The sequence below is a fragment of the Silurus meridionalis genome, chromosome 13 (assembly GCF_014805685.1).
Source record: "Silurus meridionalis isolate SWU-2019-XX chromosome 13, ASM1480568v1, whole genome shotgun sequence".
Taxonomy (NCBI): Eukaryota; Metazoa; Chordata; class Actinopteri; order Siluriformes; family Siluridae; genus Silurus; species Silurus meridionalis.
Genome location: NC_060896.1, coordinates 4,525,834 through 4,549,607, shown reverse-complemented (window position 1 = coordinate 4,549,607; position 23,774 = coordinate 4,525,834). Strand labels below are relative to the sequence as shown.

Genomic DNA, 23,774 nt, shown 5'->3' with positions numbered 1-23,774 from the left:
TCATGGAATTCATCATTTATTTTTGGCCCAAGGACCTCCATCAATGTAGATATTTGGCTCTTTATAGGAAAGAATTGGGCTTTAGATCTTCTCAAAGAACAATGGCCAATAAGATGCGAAAGCAAAGCTGGTCCAAAATGTGAAGGCATCAGTTAGCACCATTATTTGATCACTGCAGCATGGAATAGTCACGGGGCTGGTTAAAGGTGACCAGGAAACTGGAGGTTAGTGGAAATTGTATCTGTGATGAAACCCTGACTAAGAAAGCTGTGCAGCATCACTGAATCTAATCAGGAACAGTTTTATTATATATTAACAATCCATTTGCCTGGATCCCTACTATAAACACCTGGATCAGGAAGCTGAACGATCTGGAAAAAATTACAGCTCAGATTTGAGCAGCTGTTATAATAAACAAGATGACGTTATGTATACCATACACAAAGCTGAGATATATAGGGGTGGGAAGGCTTGCGTATAAATCATGTCTACTCCAGGAGTGTTTTGTGTTTCATTTCCTTCAAATGTTACACATGCAAGTCAGATGATAGTCAGGTTTTTTTTTTTTTTTTTACAGGTTGTAATAGTAGAAATAAGGATATGATCCAGAGGTGAAAATATGGAGTCAATGTATGATTCAAATCGTCACACACAACAAAACCAGTCTGGGTTTTATGGAATAAATATATCGTGTGTAATATATATATACATATACACACACCTGATATTTTAATAGATTAACCTTATTAAATAATTGTTTATTAAAAATTAATAAAATGGTTATTACTCTTTAATTAGGAGATACTATGGCTTCAAATCTATGTCTTGGTGGAATAATAACATTAGAATTATTTATTTTACACACACACACACACACACACACACACACACACACAATCAAGATTAAATCAGGACTAGCTGAGAAAACGATTTATTCATCATCATTTCCATCAGTCATCAAATGTTTGCTTTTCCCATCACACACAATGTAAGACAGATCTGGGTGAAATTTCCTGTGTTCTTAACAAAATATGGCATGAAAGCAATAATTCAAAAGGGAAAAAAAAAAAAAGATTTTTCTGTATTCACAAGTCTTCAAACCAATCGCCACCTCAACCGCCCGCTTCCCACGTGTCCATGAAACCGTTCACGTTACACAATGCACTGAAAAACAATCTTTCTTTCATCGTACACAACTGAAATTTCATTCACTTTCACGAAAACCTTTCATTTAATGCGTTTTCCTCTTTGCTGAACCGTCGAAATAATCACACCCCACTTTAGAACTGCGTTTCCTGTTTTCCTGTCCTGCTTTTGTCCGTTACGTCTGATGACCTGATTCCGATCCAGAGATTTTTTCCCTTAATCTTTTTTTCCTTCCTAATAAATCAGCTGTAGGGGTGTTACGGTCTAAAATGTTTGTTCACAGTATTGTTAAGTGTAAATTGAAAAAAAAGAAAAAATAAACAAAAAATGAATAGCCAATTTTAATTAACTTATATTAATATAAAAACACACTTTATGGACAAAAGAATTGGAGCCAAATCCTGTTCGAACCCTGTGCACAAACCCAGCTCATGAAGGTTGAGTATACATGGGTTGGAGTGGAAGATCTGGATTGACCTCAAACCTTTTCAACACCTTTGTGATGAATCGTTAAACAATTTTGTTGAATGAAGGAAAACTGTAACGAGTTTCATGTTTTCTCTGACGGCATCCTCACCCTACATCGTTACCGGTCTTTACCAAGCGGCTGGATGAGGCTGATCAAATCTCCAAAATCTACTGGAACATCTTTCCAGAAAGGTGGAGGTTCTTATAACAGCAAAACGGGGATTAAATGTGGAATGGGATATTAAAAACAAAATCACATTATTGTTAGGTGTTCAAACTTTTGTCCATATATTGTGTAGGTACAGTATATGTGCATAAATAAATGTTTTCCAAAATGACAAGATATTTTGGAGAATTTTGCGTCACTGCCAGAGGAATAGCGAAATAGAAGAAAAGTAAGACACAGAGGTAGCAATGGAAAACATTTCCAGCAACAGATTAGAACACGGATAAAAAGTTCTGTAGCTGCATTTTCTACACAAGCTGAGGTTGTTTTACCACAGTTACAGCCGGACACAAAAAGAACCACCGCCACTGGAGTACTGAAGGGAACAAAAAATAAATAAATCAGAAATGCGGTGAAATAAGCATCCATTCATACGCAGTGATTAACCGTGAAATCATGACACCAACACACCGAATCAACTCATTATTTTCTACCAAACAGCTGCTACTGAAAGAAACCAGACAAATGATCGTTTTTCTCTCTGAATTCGAATCAGGTGGGTATCTTTGTTCAGAACACCTCCTCAGCGTTCCTGCAGCGCGACTGTTTGAGCAGAGCGAGCCGAGCCAGAACCTCGGGCACGGTCAACTCGCCGTGGACCTTGTTGTCCCTCGTGCGCACGTTGACGCTGTTAGTCATCTTCTCCTTCTCACCGACCACTGCCAAGGACAACAAAAAAAAAAAAAAGGGGAGAAAAAATAAATAAATAATGCATAACGATTTCCATGTTAATTTCCGCAGCTGCTCTCAACAGTTGGCATAACAGCATTGTGTTTCTTTTGCAAACAGGCCGGAGATTCATTCACAGTCAGAGAACATTCATACACACACACACACACACACACACACACACACACACCCACCAAAAGAGTAGAAGGATCTTGTACTTTCTCAAATTTTCTAGACGTACACTATTTGCAAAAGTATTGGGTCACCTGGTCTTTAGTACGGTATGTGATTTTTGAGCATTGCATTCCACATTTAGTCCCAATTTCCTCTTATAATTCCCTCCACACTTCTGGGAAGATGTTCCTCTAGATTTTGGAGTGTGCTTATGGATATTTGTGTTCATCAGCCACAAGTGTTTTTTGAAAGGCAGGTAGTGATAAAGGTAAGGAGGCCTGGGGTGCAGTCAGCGTTCACATTCATCACAAAGGTGTTCAGTAGGAATGAGATCAGAGCTCTATAGCAGCAAGATCTTCCTCTCCAAAGCATGTAAACCAGATCTTCAACAATCTCACTTTGGAACAGGTTTTGAGTTTCCAAGTTTAAGTAAATGCAAGATTTTATTATATGCATCTAAAGATGTCCTGTACCATTGAGTGCCTCCAGTTTTGTGGTAGCAGTTTGGAAAAGAAACACATAAAGCAGGAAAGGTCAGGTGTCCCAATACTTTTGGAAATATAGCGTATGATCAGATTTGGAATTTCAAGGCAAATGTTTTTAAAGGTTTCTAGGTTTTCACCACCCTGGAATAAGCTCCGCCCCCTTCAGCTAGAGCACTTTATCCAGACCTCTTCCTGAATTAATACATTCTAATGCCGGGTCATTACGCAAGTCTAGAACTCTGTCGGGAGAGAAAATAAAAAGCCATCTATTTTTTTCCTCCCCTGAAAAGAACCTCTAGAACAGGTAGGTCTTCAGATACTTATGTTTATCTCATTTATACAACAGAGCAGCTATTGGGTTAAGGGCCTTGCTTAGGGGCCCAGGAGTGGCAGCTTGTTGTGGCTGGTATTTGACTCATGACCTTTGGATCTGAAATCCAAGCTACCACCTCGTCCATTATTTAAAGACTGCTGAAGACTCAGCAGTTCGGTCTTCAAGCGGACGTCCACCAGAGAAGAGTCTGGAAGCATGTCTTCCTTGTATCTTGAGACATAATGGAACTGGTGCATTGTGACTTGTTGAGATCAGAACAGAAAATTGGTCCATATAGAAGAAGGTGGTGAAGGAAAGAAACCTGCAGTCTGCCAGCTTTCAAATAGGCGTCCATTGATTGATAAATATTTGTTTGCTAAAAATTGTACCCTAAATGAAGTAGCTGTTTAGTAAGATCACGATTTTGCACACCACTGCATGAATAACTGCTGACACATTATTATTATATTGCAAAAAAAAAAACATGAAAACCTTGCTACTACTATAACCTGTACAACATTCATGTAAAAACCCTAATTGGTGTCACAGTGCGATAGTTTACGAGGTGGTATCAAAAATTTCTAGACTAGTTTCGTAACACGCCAACAGATGGCAGCACAAGCCTGCACGCACAGTCACATAGAGCACCGAACTTCATAGTGCTCAAGAGCGTGTGCAATTGTGAGAAAAAAATACAAATAAAGGGTAAAGTTGGAGTTGTAGATTGTTTCCTCTGATCGTTTCTTACCTAAAATAAAGTTGTACTGGGCCAGCTGAGCGTTGCGGATTTTCTTGTTCAGGAGGCAACCCGAGTCGAGATCTGCGTCTGCCATGAAACCCGCCTCCACAAACTGCTTACACACCTACACACAGTGGAACAAAGTACTCGCAGTGACTCACACACCAAAAGAAAAAAAAACAATCTGCACCCACCTTTATCTGGTATCGACCACTTAAAAACACTGATCTAACATCAGCAGACCTTTCAATTCAATTTGATTTTTACAGTGCTTTTCACAATGGACTTGGTTCTATAATTCTTACATTCTATAAAAAAAAAATTTACATTCTGCTCTCAAAGCAAGCCTGGAGTGAAGAAACCTTGAGAGGAACCAGACTCAATAACGGGAGCACCATCCTCATCTGGGTGACACCAAGAGTGTGATAAAATGATGAGCAGCCGAGTGCATGATTAGGAGTAATGTCTTTTCTACAGTCATATACCGTCAGTTAGAGTTGTGAAACCAGGTGCTCCTGAGATGTTACATGAACTGATACTGATGATTTTTAAAAGATCATTTCAACACAGCTCACAAATATCACAAATTAAACCTTAAATAAATGGACATTCTGAGCTTTGGCCCACTATTAGATCGAATCTAAAACTAAACTGACATAATAAAACCTAAAATCGAGAAAGACCCAGGAGAGTAGCTTACCGCATTGGCGTATTCTTCTAGGGACGGATTGATGGGCACCACCATGACCTGGCGTGGAGATATCCAGAGCGGCCTGAGAAAACGTTAAATGACGTTTAAACATGCAGCATGTACATACTAATTACTTACAAACGCCATTCATTTTTTATACATTAAAGAGCACTTTATTGCATGCGTTCCAAAACCATGTGGCTTCAGTGTTGTTCTAAAGAGGGCGTCTTAAAGGGAAAGTGGCAGCTCAGAAGGTCAGGTTTGTGTAAGGACGTCTGGGGAACGCCATAAATGTAAATGATTACTGGGAAGTGGAAACTCTGTCGTAAAGATGTTGGATTTCTGATCAGAAGGTCATGAGTTTAAATCCTAACACCATCAACCACCACCACTGCTGGGCTCTTGAGCGAGGCCCTTAACCCTGAAATAGCTTCATTGACTTGTTTGTTGTTCTAGAAATATAATTGTTACCATTTTCCAGTGTAGTTTTCGGTAAGAATGGCGATCATTCTCTCCACAGAGCCCAGGATGGCACGATGAATAATCACAGGTCTGGATTTATCATCTCCGTCTTTCCTGTAAAGATGTTCGATCTTGAAACGTTCGCGCAATCGAAGTGTACAGAAGACTGAAGTGGTGATTAACGTAGATGGAATAGTAACGTTACTCACCCGATGTAAGTTAAATTGAAGCGAATAGGCAGCTGAAAGTCCAGCTGGACGGTGGCACACTGGTGATAACGTCCGATGGCGTCCTTGATCTTGATGTCTATCTGGAGCGGCATAATGGGGACAATTAATGAACTACTGTATATAAGCAGGGTTCAAAATTTACATTTTCTCTCACCAGCAAGATTTGACTGATCAAATTTTTCCCGGCCCAAAAAAAAATTCCCCAGAAATAAACCATTTTAAAGTCACCAGCTGTTATTTGTTGTGTTTATTAGTATGTTCAAGTAATCCAGATGAAATTTTTCCCAGCAAAGTGAATTTATTTTATGACATAATCTAAGATATTTTGTCCTGGTCTCACCTTCGGCCCATAGAAAGCTCCGTCGCCTGGGTTTAGCTTCCACGGTTCTCCAAACTCGTTCAGGCTGTTCTCAAGTTGCTGCACCATACGGAGATAAGATTTTAAGTGAAACTACTTTGAAATGGATTAATAGCCGATATTGTGAATCATTTTCTAAATAATCCTGTAAAGAGCACTATTATTTCTCAGGTTTTTAGTAAAATTCCTTGAGAACCAGTCTAAATGAATAGCTGATCTAGAACCAGTCTCAATAAGTGAATAAGTGAAAATAATCCTAGAACCAATCTCTAGAACTCCTCAGGCACCTTCTCGGCATAGTCCCACACGGCAACGTCCCCGAGGAACTTCTCGGGTCGGGTAGACAGATGCAGCTGGAAAGAGAACCCGAAAACGTCGTATACGCAGCGCAGGAAGTCCAGGCAGCCCTTCATCTCCGACTCAATCTGGAAAAACAGGAGAAAAAGGAACCTGGTGAGAAACCCATTGATCATACTGTAACAAAACCGACAGGAAGTTAACGGTCATTGTTTTTACACATTTGAAAAACATGAAATTCGTTTGTGAGAATGTCCTGAAGTTTTAGGAGTTCAGAGTAATCGTACCTGCTCCATGGTGCAGAAGATGTGAGCATCATCCTGCTGGAAACGACGGACACGAGTGAGACCAGTCAGTGTCCCCGAGAGCTCATTACGATGAAGAACACCAAAATCCGCCAGTCTTAGGGGCAGCTCCCTCCATGACCGGGGCCGGTGACTGAACATCAGACTGAGAGAGAGAGAGAGAGAGAGAGAGAGAGAGTGAGAGTTGAGTGATGAAGTGAGAGATATTCACAGAGCAACAAGTACAGAGGAGAACAGTGAGGGAAAGAGAATAGTGGTAAAGAAAGAAAGAAAGAAAGAAAGAATAGAAGTAGAGGGGTGGGGAATTGAATGATTGAGTGAGATATTTAGAGAGCGGTAAAGCACGAACGAACAAACAAAGAAAGGAAGCAGAGGAAGAGGGAGAGAAAGAGCGCACACAGTACAGAGGTGGGTAGTGAGAGAAAGAAAGAAAGAAAAATAAAAAATAATAGAAGTAGAGAGAGGGAGAGATTGGGTGATGGAGTGAGATATTCAGAGAGCAGTAAAGAATGAAAGAACAAACAAAAGAAAGACAAAGAACACAGAGAGAGAGAGAGAAAGAGCGTGAGCGCACCCAGTGCAGAGGTTTGTTGTGAGAGAAAGAGTATAAGAGAGGGATGGAAGGAAAGAAAGAAAAAATAGCAGATGGAAAGAAAGAGAAAAAGAAAAATCTGAATGTAACAGACAGAAAGGAGTCATTAGTGAATTATAGGAAGCTTAGGATGAAGAAAATCCCGTTACCAGTGTCCGGGGCAGTTCATGGGCTTGAGGGCGAAGATGTCCTGCTCCACGGGGAAGGAGAACATGTTCTCACTGTAGTGCTGCCAGTGGCCTGACGTCTCCCATAACTTGCTGTTGTAGATGTTTGGAGATGCCACTTCCTGAAAACCTCTTCTCCAGTACTCCTCCTGTACATACACACGTCAAACACACAATCTTACACAACACGGCTTAAACTATCACACGTGTACTATTTCACGTGGGGGGTTGTCTTAGAACGTAACCCCTGCGAGTTTCGGGGGATTACTGTTTACTGGGATTACATACGTTTTTAGATTAGATTAAATTCGATTCAACCTTGTGATTGTGCAAGGTACAAGAGCCAATGAAATTCAGTATACGCTAATACTATTTTAATTTTAATACTCTAATCAACACGGCCGTGGAGAAATATTTCTGCTTTATGCAAATGTATGTTTATTATTAGTGAAACCAAACTCAACATAGGGCATGAAGACTAAATATTCTTGTAAATGTTTTAAAGTAATTACGGCGCTTTAAATTAAATAATTCATCGGGACACGAAACGGACCTCTTGCCACGTTTCCACACGGATGGATTTAAATGCCGGATGTGTTGCATCATGGCGGAATCAGTTTTTTCAGCGCAAAACAAATGTTTAGTGATCAAAAATGATTTCTCGTTGGAGTTTTTTTTTTTTTACACAAATATCCGAATAAAGAAAGGACGTCGTGAATTGCTTGTTGCGTTGAATGTTTTCATTTCACCTCTTTTATATTTATTTATATTTTTTATAAAAATGCTCATACAGAAACGCATGCTGCATTAATAAAAATGTGTGGAATTATAAAGAATTGGTGTTAGTTTTCACAGCTCTGGATCGGCGAATTGAATTGACATTAAATCGCAGTCACATACTGTCTTTACTATCTTTATTGCGCCATTAGAAATCGACCTGCTTCCTACAGAAGTTCACAACAAACACAGAAGAAAAGCACATCATGAACCACACACTGCGTAACCGAGAATCTGCCCATCCGACGCAGGAACAGTGTTACGTAATGCGTACAGATGGTAACATATGAATGTGTGGAGCAGATTTACCCTGATGAACTCGGTGAGAGTGTTGTAGATGTAGGCTCCACGAGGGAGGAAAAAACAGCTGCCTGGACTCAGATCATGGAAGAAGAACAGCTCCTGATCCTGATTCATTTCATCAGAGAGAGAGAGAGAGAGAGAGAGAGAGAGAGAGAGAGAGAGAATAAAATATGTTCATTTAAATGGATGTTTGTTTTTGCTTGGTGCTATATTTTTGTATTTCCTTCATCCCTGTGAGAATTTCCTTCGAGTTGCATTACCAGGGGACATTGTTATTGCGGGCAGAGTTACAAAACAAACAAGCAAGACTCAGAATTCATTTTCCAAGGAAAGAGAACTAGAAAAAGAAAGATTGAGAGAGAGAGAGACACACAGCGGAAATAGAGTGATTGTTACATTAATGATGCAATGTATTGTAGCAGCATCAAAGACAATAAAAATATTGAACTCAAGATGTAGCTATAAGACCCTGAGACTCCGGTTGGCCAGCTGGCGAACGTCATGGTGCTGACGATACGATTGTGAAAGAGTGTGCAGATGGTGAAAGGAGGTGAGAAAATTGGACAAATTGAAGGACTAAAGTGCTGCTACATCACTGTCTGTAGAGATTAAGTGTGGGTTAATGCTCCATTCCACTAGAGGCAAATTTTTTTACATTAGAGATAGTAAGAATCACAGATTTGAATCGGCATAAAATTTAACGATGTGATGAATCAATCAAAAAAATTAAAACAATTAAATAAAAAAAGTGCAGCGGATACAAGTTGGCATCAGCATTGCGATATATCAACATTTTTGTACCAGTAACCACGGATATATTTATTTATATATCTTGATGTCACCCAAATGAGGATGAGGTTCCCCTTTTGAGTCTGGTTCCTCTCAAGGTTTCTTCCTCATAACATCTTAAGGGAGTTTTTCCTTGCCACAGTCGCCACGGCTGCTCATCAGGGATAAATACACACCGTTCACCTTCACTGTTGATTTCTGTAAAGCTGCTTTGAGACAATGTCTGTTGTGAAAACCGCTATAGAAATAAACTTGACTTGACTTATAAGGAGTGAAATCTAAAGTTTACCATGATTTGAAATCGGAGAAAAGAGCAGTGAGTGTGGGAGTTGTGGAGAGAGAGAGAGAGAGAGAGAGAGAGAGAGAGAGAGAGAGAGAGAGAGAGAGAGAGAGAGAGATGCACCGTTTAATCTGCTAATGTAGGAGTTTCACATCTCAATTGTCAATAAACCAAGTGTTGTGATCTTCCGGAGCTCCCTGTCAGCATCAACTGCAGTGGTGATTAACTGATCAGCAAAATAAAACCAAGAACCCGGGAAAACAAACAAACACACACACACACACACACACACACACACACACACACACACACACACACACACACACACACACACACACACACACACACGTATATATAACAATTATTAGTAGATGCGCCTTTATTATTTAAAAAGTGACCGATAATTTGTGACCAATATTTTATAAGTAGGTTGATTTCTTGTCGCTTAACTGTTTCTCGAGCACGTTCTCTCATCACAACGCTACGGAGACCGAGGCGTTTTCTGAAAGTCACATAGAGACAAAGATTAACATGGCAGAGGTAGAGCTGCAACTACCTGCAGACACAACAGGAAAAGGAAGTCTGCTTCTGTTAGAAGGCTCTTAATTTGATGATTTGCTGTCTGTCTGAACGAACCAAAAAAAAAAAAAAAAAAAAAAAGAGGAAACACTCTGTATATTGTTTTGTATAGAATACATTTTTTTTTATAAATTACATCATTACTTCACATCACAGCATTAGTCATTTCTAAAAGTGACAGCATTATGGGTAAAGCAGGACTCCACTGACCAAAGTCTAAACAAAGTGCAGCATGGACGGGAAGAAAGAGGCATCAGTGGCCACTTATGTTCAGTAGGACTCCCGGTGCCAAAGTTTTCCATCTCCACAGGGAATTGAGGTGACACACAGCACCAAATCTGTTCTCAACTCCCAAGACAAACTGTTCTCAGAGCCCTCCAACTTCAGAGCACTAACATATAGACAGCAGGGCAGGACATGACTCGCAACACCGCACACTAAACTCAAAATCTGACACTACTCCACTTCCTCGGTTGAATATATACCTCCATCAGGAATGTACAGGAACAGGAAGTGGTTCTCTTGAAGAACCAGCTGGTCGGCATGGGATCAGTAGGAAGTGTGGATCACACGCCAATCGCGAATGTGACATAAGCAGAGTGCCTTTGCTGTTCACCAGGGACGGATCGGGGCGGGTGAAAATGTATTCTGTGCATTTCCAAGACACCGATGCTGATCGGCTTTCTTAAAAGAACGTAATGCCGAGACCACTAGATCCAATTCCCTCCGTCAATACGCGCTGCATGCAGATTAAAGCCAGCACACGCTCATTTATTTGCTTTTTAAACCCAATTTAACCTTCATTCTGATTCAGAGAAACGAGCTCCATTTCCTCTGTCAAGTCCCAGTGCTCTCGGGGAAGCTGGAATTCACATCAAGCCATTCAATATCAAAATAATGAGTTCTTCTGTACTAATGCAGGAACTCTCATTAAACAAACAGAAAAAAGCTCCAGTTCAGTGTGTGCTTTAGTTCTCCTACGAGTCATACTCTGGACATGTGGAACAAAACAGGGACATTTTGGATTGGATTCAGGACCAAAGATTGAACTCCTGCAGATGCAACATTTACAGAGAATAAAGAAAAAAACTAAACAAAACAAGCAATGGAGTGGTGTGTTAAAGTCCAGGTACAGTTTCCATCCTGATACAGATCATTTTCCTATATGAAAATAATGTGCTTAAGCAGTTTATTCCTTTCACATAGCAGCAATGAGTAAAAAAATATTGCAACACAACATACTTTTTATCCATTTATAGTTACATTTAAAGTTGCAGCATGTAATTGTATGCTTTTTATCCATTTATATTTACATTTAATGTTGCAGCATGTAATTGTATGCTTTTTTATCCAGTTATAGTTACATTTGATTTTAAGGCATGTAATTTTATGCTTTTTATATATTTATATTTAAGTTTAATGTTGCAGCATGTAATTTTATACTTTTTATCCAGTTATAGTACATTTGATGTTGCGGCATGTAATTCTTTGCGCTTTTCTTATCCATTTATAGTTACATTACGTTGAGGCATGTAACATTATAGTTACATTACGTTGAGGCATGTAATTTATTTGTGCTTTTTATCTAATTATAGTAACATTTGATGTTGAGGCATGGCAATTCATGCTTTTTTTTGTTACAATTAACATTCTGAAATTGCCAATAATGCTTTTTATTCATTTACAGTAAAGAACATTTAATTAAGGAACAGCTAATTATTATTTTTTTTATCCATTTATAGCTACGTTATATTCTGGAAAGGCCAATAATGCATTTTTGTTCATTTACAGTTACATTTAATTCTGAAACAGCCAATGATTTTTTTTACTTCATGTATAATTTCATTTGGTGAGTGTGCCATGCCTATTCATGCTTTTTTTTTTTTATACATTTAGAGTTACATTTGATGTTGTGGCATGCCCAGTTATAATTTTTAACCATTTATAATTACATTTTTTTCCCCTTTTTTTTCAGAATTCTACAAAACTATTAAAACTCTGACAGATGCTGATGCCTTTTTGCATAATTGTTAAATCAATAAAGATTTAAGCGCTGTTATTTAACAAAGAAAGCGTATTGGTCTTGTCAAACTTGGTGTAAGGAGATTTTTTTCTAACACCTGCTATAAAAACCCCGTCAATGAGCTGTTGCTGATTTTTATTCGCCCTGCAAACAGTCAGACCTGCTGTTAAACCAAAATGATCAAATCATTAAAATAATGAAATCATATGAGCTTTTGTTCGGTACACAGTTCTTTCAACGTGAACTTGAACGCATAACCCATGATTCCTGACGCTGCTGCCTCACCTTTCCGATTTTCCGGTGGTCTCGGCTCTTGGCCTCTTCCTGAAAGCGCTCCCACTCTTTCAGCAACTTTGTGTCGGGGAAGGAGATCCCGTAGATTCTCTGCAGTGTCTCCATGTCTGACCGACCTTCCCAGTACGTGGATGAGTTCTAGACAACAGATGCAGCCAAATTAGCTGTGAAACATGTGTCTCTCTAGAAAGCAATCGTTTGATATTATAATTTGTCATTGTATATTTAACGTTATGCTTTTAGGTTACAAATGTGTAAAATGTACATCTTGACGCACACCTTATAGATCTTCAGGGCTTTAATCTTGCCTGTATGGCGTACGTGAGGACCACGGCAAAGGTCAATGAGAGGACCACATCTAACAATACAGCATCGGTCAGAACCAGTACAAATCAAATCACCAAAATAAATTTAAGAAAAAGTATTAGAAATAATGCCATTTTCATTTACCTGTACACGGTAGTGGTAGGGGTGGTCACTTTTTCATTCAGGATCCGACATTTGAACTTGTTGTACTGTGAAACAAAGGCAAGATGAGGCTCGATCTTCAAATCTTCAAATATAAAACGACTTCATTACAGGAAAAGAATCGACACTGGAGTGGTGCGATGATTTATCGTTTCAACTCCAAAGTCGGATGGGTCTCTCAAAAACGTTTCCAAATTTTTAACTATTTTACCTTGAACATCTCCAGCAGCGTTTCCTTGCTAATCTCCAGTCTCTCGAACGGCTGCTTGTCCTTAACGATGCCCTTACAGAGTGTTTCCAGATCCCCGAACTCCGTGCTCGACACTCCTCTAACCAGAGAAAATTCAACTTTTTCAATTCAAGTGCGTTCAACAACGAAGCATTTCTCAAAGCAGCTTCGCAGAATGTAAGAATTATAGAACAAAAATCGAATTATATGTATTTATCCCAGATAAACAGGTCTGAGGTAAATGTGGCAAAGAAAAAACTCCCTCAGATGGTATGAGTAAGAAACTTTGAGAGGAACCAGACTCAAAAGGGAGCCCATCCTCATTTTCGGTGACCCTAACCATTAAAACATTACAAACAGTACAGTCGGAGTTGTGGAACCAGGAGCTCCTGAGGAACTCATTAGCTAAAAATCTGAGATCATTAAAGATTCGAAACCAACTCCTCCAAACCAGAGCCCTTAGATGTTCAATGATGGAGAAACAGAATATGTTTATATGAAGTTTTAGAGTATTGATTAAAAGGTTGTTTATCCCCAAAGTCCTAAATCTTTAGGTACCCATTCAACCACGAAGTGATCCCGAGCTTTTCGAAGTGAATTTTGAAACAAATCTGATGAGCACTTCTCTCTGAGATAAGACAATCTGCCAGGTTTGTAGCCCATCTGTCTGCTTGCACGATTCTCGTCTTTGTCTTTTGACCCATTCGATCTACAAGCTGTTTCATCCACACAACCGCTCCTCGCTGCCAGAGTTTTTCCTTTTCACGCTATTCTCAATAGTGCTGTGTGTGTGAAAAGCCCAAGCTGACAGCGCTGAATATCGCAGCATGTTAAAAACTTCCCAGTTTTATTCCTCCACAGCTCAAACCCTGAGCGATGCTCAAAACACCGGTCCACCTTATTTACACCAAACAAGTACAGAAAAGAAAAGAATGTCCGAATACAATCAATATCAACTCGACCACTAAATATATTCAAAGCCTTTTATATCATTTGAGCAGGGTGTAAATTTTATTCGCATTTTTATCCAGTTTTGGTTACGCTTCAAATTGCGGAGAGTCGCGAAACACTTGCATTATAGCAGCTATAAACAGCCTTTTCCTGAGGTAAAATCATAGCTACAAAGAAACTAAAAAATGCGTAAAATCTTCAGCTTTACCCCTGGATGTTGCAAAGCACGAACACTGGAGCCTTTTACACGAAAAATATATAAATGTGTGATTTGCCTTTATATTGCAATTACATTTAGGCCATTTGTCCAGAGCAACTTACATTTATCTTATTCATACAAATGAGCAGCTACAAGATTAAGGGCCTTTCTCAGGGGCCCAAAAGTGGTGGCTTGATGTGGATGGGATTGGAACTCAACACCTTCCAATCCAAAGCCTAATGCATTTACTACTTGGCTACAGCCTCCCTGAACTGTTATAGTAAATGAAATCAGAATTGAGAAATTGGTGCTGATATAACCCAAAAACTCACTTCTGGCCGTCCAGAAACATGTCGTAGTAGAAGCCATTCTCGATGGGAGGCCCGTAACACAGGCAGCCTCCGTAAAATCGCTCCATGGCTTCACCCAGGATGTGGGCACTGGAGTGCCAGTACACCTGCAGGTACAGAGAACGAGATGTGACCAAATTATGATCTTTTTCTAAAGAAATACATCACTACGTACCAGAAAATGTAAACCAAAATTACTGGAGTACTAATTCTATCAAACTTTTACGGCACAGATTTTTATTTTACATTTAATTAGACATATTTAGTTTATCTGAAGTAATGTGGAATAAAATTAAGGGAATTTTAAAATGCCAAAAGGGATTCATGGCAAAGAAACTTTCCAGGCAACAACTTTTACTATCATTAAAATAGATGAAGAAAAAAAAGAAAGATATCAGCTACGCCAACCGTTCTTTTTATTTTATTGCTCATTATGTATTAAGTGCTGATCATATTAGACTACATCTGAGCCAACAATGGAGATGCCTGTGAAAACTGTGGAAACACTTAGTCATTTATGGTTTTTCAGAGACAGAGGAGTGTTTTTGTGTCTACGCAATTTACTTTGACTAAACAAACATATAAATGTAAAGATGTTCCATGGTATTTTCATTTTATAAAATCCTCCTTTAGCATGAATAACATTTTTACACACCGGACGATTCTTTTCTCCAAACGTTCAGCTGTAATACTTTGCTGAGCCTCTTGTAAAACACCCCAAAGTGTTTTTTGGCCTTGACTTTGTTGTGATCCAGTTCATTCCTGAGAAGTTTTATAGGATTTAGGTGTGGTGACTGGGCAGGCCAATTCCAGGAGAGATAACACTCCAGCTGATAGTTTACTCACCAAATAACAGTCTGCTAACATCATCTCTCCTGTTCTTCTGTTAGAAGAACTAGTGAACTAAAAATGTTAAATTTGGACTTGTCTATTCACAGATCTTTCTTCCATTCATTCTCTGTACAATTCTTGTGTTTTTGCCTTTTACCTAACTAGTTGCATGTGAACAAACAGAACATGCATGTGTTTCAAAAACCATTTGGACATGTTCTGTAAACTCATATGTACAGCAGCTGCGAATGAATTTACTAAAGATGCTAAAATTCAGAGGGGACTGAGGAAAAAACTAAAGAAGAATCAGGTAAAAAAAAAAAAAAAAACTAAGAAAAAGGCCAAAAATATAGCACTCACAGCCTGGGCATCTTCATTGTCAAAGCGCAGCAGTTCCAGACTGCAGTCTTTCTCCAGTGGTCGATCCAAATCCCACAGCTCGTCATCCACACGGGCAACCACGCAGTTATCAGCCAGACCCTGACTGCGGGAATACAAACACCACACCAAACACTTATCACTGCAACATGTTTATAACAAGAAGTGTTCAAACTGCATCACAAGACCTCCTCATATACAGTCTATTCAGCAAAGAGAACACCAAGTCAGTGATTTATTTTTGATAAGGCTTCATAATAAAAAGTATTTACACCATCCTGAATCCAACAAGGCTTTAACTACATAAGATAATGTATGACGAGAGGCTGACCAGCTAAAAACACCTCCAGGTGATGAAGTATGGTTCTTATCTGAGACAGGATTTTGGGTCAGTGACAAAACATGTATTTGTATTAGAATATTTCTGTAAAAAGGAAAGAAATCAGGAACTCCTATAGTAATAATTTGATCTTTTTCAATGTGATGGTTGCAAAAAAGTTGTGACCGGGCTATGTTTACCACTGTGAAGCATCATGTCTTCTGTCTGTATACATCTGGAACCTAAGGAGACCAGTTGCTGAAGTTTTCTGAGAGGAATGTTGTCCGACGTGTCCGATACAGGCTTCTCAACAGTTCTGGGTGTCCTTTGTTGTATTTTTCATTTCATGATGCACCAAATGTTTTTGAATGGTGAAAGGTCCAGACTGCAGGCAGGCCAGTTCAGCCCCTGGACTCTTCTACTACAACGTTATGCTATAGTAATAGATGAAGTATGGCAAGGCAGTGATTTCCATTACAGAATCAATTACAATTAATGCAATGCCACCTGACGGCCCAAAGATCACGGCCATTCAAAATAGATTTTCATCCTTGTCCCATTTCTTCAGATTCTTTCAAACTTTTGATGATATGTATTGCAAATGATGAGATATTCAACTTTGCAAGCTTATGTTTACATTTTTTCTGAAACTGTTCCACATTTTGTGGATGCTGTCCTTTACAGATTGGTGAAGCTCTGCCCATCTTTACTCCTGAGATACGCTGCCTCTCTAAGATACACTATTTATAGCCAGTCATCTTACTGACCTGTTGTTTATTAACCTCATTAGTTACAAAATGTTTCTCCAACTGTTTAATTAGCATTTAAAATCACTTTTCAAGATTTTTGTTGCCCCCTCCCAACTTTTGCCATCTTTTCCCAGCCATCAAATAAAAAAAATTCCTTTTTTCCCCAACCTCTGAAAATAGTACATTTCCTGAGTTTAACCATTTAATATGTATTTTATGTTCTTGTGTTATATAACTAAGGAAACATGAAGTGAAAATTCACCCAGACAGCCACACATATAATACATCAGGACCAGCAGCTTGTATGAAAATTGATAAGTCAGCACGTGTGTGTGGTGTGTGATGATAAACATGTAGGATTTGTTGGAAGACAGCACCCTCTCCTGGTGACAATTTTACTGGAATCTCCAGACTCTAGAAAACTCTCTTTTTAATAATTGAAATCAATTGACTTGATTTTTCCAGCCTATAGGTGCATCATCAGGTGCATCATCCATCTGTGATTCTTCCCCAAGCTTGTGGCCACAAAATTGCAAGCACACAATTGTCTAGAATGCCAATTTCCCCAGAAACACGAAAAGTCCAAACCTGTTCCAGCTTGACAATGTCTCTCGGCACAAACCCAACTGAAGAGTCTGGAGATTCAAAACAAAACTCTCAGGAGAGGGTGCTGTCTTTTAACACTTCCAACATGTTGGTCATCCCACACCACCAATGTGCTGACTTTTGTTTTTAATCAAATTTCATACAAGGTGAAGACATGATGTGTTATGGTTGTTACACTAAGCCCTGACCTCCAACCACCAACCCCCCTGAACACCTTTGGGATGAACAACAACACAAAGAACCCTAGATCTCCTAATCCGACATCAGTACCAGATCTTAGTAATGCTTTTGTAAATGAATCAACACAAATCCCAACAGCCACGCCCTAAAATCCAGTGGAACATCTTTCCAGAAGATCTGGAATGAGATGTTCAACAAGCACATGGTCATCTAGTTAGTTGTATAGTGTATTTATCCTACAAGTGTTAATGCAGCAAAGGGACTCCAGTCCATCACTGGGGCACCACTCATTCACCCCCAAAGAAATGATGGTTAGAGTTTGAAGGCTCTTGCCGTTTCATAAATATGATTTTTTTTCCCCCATTCTCACTTTGTATAAAAGACAGGGGTTCTGCAGGTTTCACCAAATAAAATTTAAGACTTTTTTAAAAGCCTTTTAAGACCATCAAGAATTAAATATAATACACATATCACAACATCAAAAAAACACACACAAATACACAACTATCCTTAACCGAGCCCTAAATTCTTTTTTTTTTTTTCTCCAAGCCAAATATTGCCAAGTTTGCACTTTCCTAGATTTTAAAAATAATAATAAAATGTTTTACATCTGTAGTGCAATGCGAGAGTAAGATCTAAGGCAATAACAGAATGATGATTGGCTGTTGGTCTCATTTGTAGTCGTAAAACAGAGAATAATTTTACAGAGAAATACAACACGAGAGAGAGAGAGAGAGAGAGAGAGCGAGAGCGAGAGCGAAGAAAAAAAAAAAACAGTATACTTGTATATAATATACTTTTAAAATCCTAAAATTTAGATTTTTTAATTTGACATTTATTTATTTATTTATTTTTTTTATAAAAGCTGATACTCAAATAAAATTTTTTTGATCATCAGAATTATGATTCCTTTCACATTTTATGAAATATGAATCTTGAACTGTTTGTAGAAGCAAGGTAATACAAAAATACTGAATTATATTCATCTAAAAATCCAAGTCCAGATACCCAAAATTCAATTACAAATAATCAGGAGAAACCCCTTATATAATATCACGGCTTGCTCTAGTGCGTTTGTTTGAATCAATGGACCCAAAGAACAATTTCCTCCCTCATTTTGTAAAACCGAACCGATCTCAACGTTGACGTTATTTTATAGACATGGCCTTACACGCAGTCTACAACACAAGATATCTATTAGAGATTTCACGTCCCAAACCAGAAGCCCACCTGATCCCGCAGGCGAGTTGGTACGGCGTAGTGATCCAGGATCGAGCTTCCACTTTTTGTCCATCAGGCAGTTGGACTGAAATGGGTTCACTATTAGTTGCCTGCTTGGCCAGATTGGAGTCACTCTCCTTCTTCAGTCGTTCATAGAGTTCCAGGCGCTCGGAGATGTAGCCAGGCCATGGGTTCAGCTGTTTGGGGACAAAAAAAAATACGCATTATCAGACAAGTTCAATTCATATAATTCATCATTCATGCATTAGAACAATTTTCTCCTCGGTTCATCTAATTACTCTGATCCAGCTTCAGGCACACAAAGGTCACAGGAAATATGACCATTCTATATTCAGTCTGATGTTACTGATGCAACGTGGGTGCAACAGATCTCCAGCAGTGCATCATGTACTGCCTTTGTGTCAGATATATTGATGAATAATGAGAAGAGAACAGAAAAACTCTGAAATACCTCCCCTGTTCCTGCTTGTGCTTTGGGTTTCTCTTTCTTCTTGCTCTTCTCTGATGTATTTTGGACCTCTGGAGGCTTCGAGGGTTCGGTTCGCTGGTGTGTGCATGGCAGAAATGGAAATATATGGCACAGATTTTAAACACCATCAATGATTGTGTATATATTATTTGTATTCTGTATCAGATGATTGTAGGAAAAGTCTAACAGGGACAAAGGACGTGCATTGTGCAAAAAAATTGAAATATTTGCATCATGTGTGGTGACGTCATTACTACTACTACTACCACCACCACTAGTAATAATAATGAAGAATAATTAGTCATCGTCATCATCATCATCACACGAACCTTCTGGGGTGCCTTCACTTTCGGCGTTTCTCTCTCGTGCGTCTCGCGGCCTGTGCGCGCGCCGGCCCGGTCCTTCGTCTCGAGCTCCAGTTCGTCCCGGAGAGAACGTCGCAGGTGCACGAGCCGGTACCGGAGCTTCTCGTTCTCGCTCCGCAGATCATCGAGCTCGTCGGAGCCGCTCGCGAGCCCGCCGCTCAAGCAGCACCCGCCGCCGCCGCCGCCGAGTCCGTCCCGGAGGCGCCGGATCTCCTCGCTTAGCGCCTCGATTTGCTGTTCCTGGGCGGCCAAACGTCCGGCCACGTGCTCCGCCATGTTTAAAGACCCGGTAAGACCGCCTGGAGGGAGTTTTTTTTTTTTTTTTGGACCCAACCGAGGGCTATTTTAATAATTATAATGGAAAAAGTGAAACAGCGACATCTGGTGGACATCGTGGGTAATTCAGCGCATTTTACACATTAATTGTGGATGTATAAATCCGAATAAAATGCGTATGTATAAAATGCGTGTGCATAAACTTATCACGCAAATTTAAATATATAAAGTATTTATAGCATACTTTTATTAAACTATATATAGATAGTTATATATATTTTTATTTCTTGTTTTAATGCTTGGAAAGGGCTTTTAAAGGCGCGATGTAAAATAAAGCTTATAATTATTATGATGATTATTACTATTATTATTATCGTTATAATTATTATTACTATTTTTATTATTATTATTATATACTTAAATATGTTTTACTAATACCGGAAGTTGGATGACAAAACAACTTGAACGCCGTTTTCAATCCAGTTTAATACACGTTCAAAAAATTGATCTAATTAACATTTTTATATTCAGAATGTTACGACTATTAAAACCAATGAAAATTTGTTTTATAAATATTGTATATTCATTTCCGCCACTCGCGTGACGTCACGGCGGCGCTATCCTGTGGACATTTTTTGTAAGTACACCACAACTAAAAAATAACAAAATATAAATTCCGAACGCGGCATAAAATGTTATTAGTTGGTATATAATAATATAAAACATCCATACATTATGTATTTTACTGAGCATTGATTTTAATGTTTGATAATAGCAATTAAAAAAATACATGAAATATATATTTCCGACAATACCCAATCTCACCCACAGGTGTCAGTATTTTACTGTTTTGATCCGCTTGCTTTCGTTTTTTCCTGACAGCAGGCATGTCCGGGAGCAAAACACTGGGCAGGTCCTCCTTATAGATCCCCTGTGACTGCACACATGAGATAAGGTAAGAAGAGGAACGCAAATATATGTTTATTTGAGGTGTTTTGGATTAATAGAAAGCAGTCTTGGCGTTGAGTTACAGGTGCTGATCAATTCCAAGGGGAAAGAAATAACTGCAGGTTCTCCCTTTGATAGGAGAGAAAACGGAACCAGTTCCGCGTAGCACCTGATGAACCTGTCCTGCCCTCCTGCTGAGTCATTCCATCTGTGTGTGGACTATTGGGCATGGAACTAAGACATGTTTTTGACTCTCTCTTCCTGTAGGAAGGATTGGATGTCACGCGCAGGGGTAACATGGCCTCGAGCTTTGCCCCGCCGAGGCTCGCGGACTTTCTGCTCACTGAGAAACTCGGCAGTGGCACTTACGCTACAGTTTATAAAGCCTACAGGAAGGTGAGAAGATCACATGACATGCTCTGATCTCTCAGAGTCCATCAACTACTGCATTACACACTTTACATGGCTGAGGGCTTTGTGTACACACAGGTATAACTGTACAGACAGTCAGACATATGTATACATGTATAGATAGATAGATAGATAGATAGATAGATAGATAGATAGATAGATAGATAGATAGATAGACATAGGTATAACTGTTCATGTAGATAGATAGATAGATAGATAGATAGATAGATAGATAGATAGATAGATAGATAGATATAAATGGTCAAATAGCTGGATGGATGGATGGATGGATGGATGGACCAAGGACTGTTTCAATAGATATATACACATTGGCATAACTGTTTAGATAGATAGATAGATAGATAGATAGATAGATAGATAGATAGATAGATAGATAGATAGATAGATAGATAGATAGATAGCACGTTCTCTCAGCACCACTGCTGCTACATGAATAGGATGCATCAGAATACTACGGAGACCGAGGCGTGTCCTAAGAGTCACATAGAACACAGATTAACATGGCAGAGGCAGAGCTGTGTCTTCCTATAGACAGAACAGGAAAAGAACATCTGCTTTTATTTTTATTTTTTTTTTTTGCACTACAAAAGGCCTGTTTGTGAAAAGGCCATGTGTTAGAAATCAGAAGGAACTTAAGTAATTAGATTATTAATTATGCCACCTACTGGTCAAATACTATGAGATCAGAAACAAGAGTTTTTCAAGAATAAAGTAGGTGTTTATTCTCCTGGTGTAAAATTCAGAACTGATACCAGATCTCTTCACGGCACATGAAACATGATGCACAAATGCAAAACAAAGCACATGAAGTTTGTGAATTGTATTAATCGTAGTTAATGGTGGTTAAGAATTACATATTTTTTGTCACCATTCATTCAGGATTGTATATAAATGGAACACCACCAGGTTATAGCATCAGATCACTAAAGTGAAGTTCAGGAACAGGTTTAGAAAGCTCTACATAGGACATAGATCATCCATGTGTGCTTTGTGTGATTATGGTGTCGGCCTACACGTTCTCTGGTTACACTATTATTACCTTCACCTCAAACTGGCCTGAAACCTGAATAAGATTGTGTTGTTTTTGTTGGTTTAGACGGACAACAGAGAAGCCGTGGCCGTGAAGGTGGTCAGCAAGAAGAGCCTGAACAAATCGTCGATGGAGAACCTTCTGACGGAGATTGAGATCCTGAAAACCGTGCGCCATCCGCATATCGTGCAGCTTAAAGACTTCCAGGTGGAGACAGAAAACACTTTCTGGTAGAACCGAGTGTTTTATGGTGATTGATATCCAGCACAGTCTGGTGATGTACGGTTTACGCGTTGACGTTTTTTATCGCAAATCTGATGATGTGGGACGAGACAACAGCTCTTGTGAGAGGCCTGTTACCTGAACATGACCAGTTCTGTTCATTTTAGCTGTCAATCAGAATCAGAATCCACATTATTGGCCGAGTATGCGGGAAAACACCAGGAATTTGTGTCTGGAATTTGTGTCCATTGTAATGACAACATATTATGGAGTCTGGAAGTTCTTGTTTTGATCAGTCTGCAAAGAGAGATGGAGTTTGAACAGACTGTATGCAGGGCTTTGGGGGTCCTTCTCAATTTTCCCAGCCTCTCTTACGACAGGACATGTAGAGGTCCTGGAGAAAGGGCAGGTTTGGTTAATGATGATGCGGTCTGCTGACTTAAATAGTCTCTGAAGTTAACGTTTGTTAAGTTGGGTGGCAGAACCAGACCCAGATCACAGCTGCAGGACATGATGATGTGCCACTAATTTAATTTTGATCATTATTCTGGTATGAGCTCAGTGTGGTAACAGAATGGCAGAGCTGCTTATGTCAGCCATGATGGAGCACCTCTGGAGCACATAGAGTTAAGGGCCTTGCTCAAGGGCCCCAAGAGTGGCAACTTGACGATAACACCCTCGACCTTCTGATCAGTAACCCAGAGCCTTAACCACTAAACAATTTTATGCATTTTTATGCTGATCCGGCGACAGGGTCGTGGGCGGACGAGGCTCATTGACACACGTGGGGAGCGAAGGCTGGGGCATGTGGTCCGATCTAACAGACGAGCTCCTGTAGCTTAAACTGCTGAAGAAGTTCATGCTGTTAATGATCGATTGGTCACGACTATTTTAGCAACAAAAGGGGATCAACACAATATTAGGCAGGTGGTCATAATGTTATGCCTGATCAGTACATGTAAAAGTTGTGTGTTTGTGTTGCAGTGGGACAATGAGAACATCTACCTCATTCTGGAGTGGTGTTCCGGTGGAGATCTGTCACGCTTTATCCGGAGCAGGCGGATTCTCCCAGAGCGAGTGGCACGGCTTTTCCTGCAGCAGATGGGTAAGGATAGAGTGTAAACCCGCTCATGCAAGTGCAATTACAAAAATAAACAGCTTGG

The 23,774-nt window shown here is 39.4% G+C and overlaps 2 protein-coding genes across 2 annotated transcripts in view; one reads left to right on the top strand and one right to left on the bottom strand.

Moving 5' to 3' along the window:
* Positions 1-915: 915 nt before the first annotated feature.
* Positions 916-19,979, bottom strand: tars3 (threonyl-tRNA synthetase 3). Its single transcript, XM_046864139.1, has 19 exons — positions 19,668-19,979; positions 19,321-19,413; positions 18,858-19,045; positions 15,756-15,879; positions 14,547-14,671; positions 13,047-13,164; positions 12,818-12,882; positions 12,647-12,725; positions 12,359-12,505; positions 8,409-8,507; positions 7,305-7,471; positions 6,546-6,708; positions 6,249-6,386; positions 5,944-6,021; positions 5,583-5,683; positions 5,383-5,487; positions 4,921-4,993; positions 4,230-4,344; positions 916-2,499 (listed from the first exon to the last, which is right to left on the bottom strand). The coding sequence occupies exons 1-19, from the start codon at positions 19,977-19,979 to the stop codon at positions 2,351-2,353; spliced, it is 2,439 nt and encodes an 812-aa protein (XP_046720095.1). The 3' UTR covers positions 916-2,350.
* Positions 19,874-23,774, top strand: part of ulk3 (unc-51 like kinase 3) — a 17,388-nt gene continuing 13,487 nt past the window's right edge. Inside the window, exons 1-5 of the mRNA XM_046864140.1 lie at positions 19,874-19,992; positions 20,862-20,934; positions 21,195-21,323; positions 22,456-22,596; positions 23,596-23,716. Coding sequence (XP_046720096.1) covers positions 21,225-21,323; positions 22,456-22,596; positions 23,596-23,716 — 361 coding nt within the window. The 5' untranslated portion in view covers positions 19,874-19,992; positions 20,862-20,934; positions 21,195-21,224. The remainder of the gene's footprint in view (positions 19,993-20,861; positions 20,935-21,194; positions 21,324-22,455; positions 22,597-23,595; positions 23,717-23,774) is intronic.

Bases quoted from the DNA above. Each gene is read 5' to 3' on its own strand.
- tars3 (XM_046864139.1), bottom strand. From the start codon at position 19,979: ATGGCGGAGCACGTGGCCGGACGTTTGGCCGCCCAGGAACAGCAAATC. The intron at 12,726-12,817 runs GTAAATGAAAAT...CTGTATTGTTAG, and splicing joins CCTACCACTACCGTGTACAG to ATGTGGTCCTCTCATTGACC. The intron at 8,508-12,358 runs GTGAGGCAGCAG...GAAATGAATCAG, and splicing joins ACCACCGGAAAATCGGAAAG to GATCAGGAGCTGTTCTTCTT.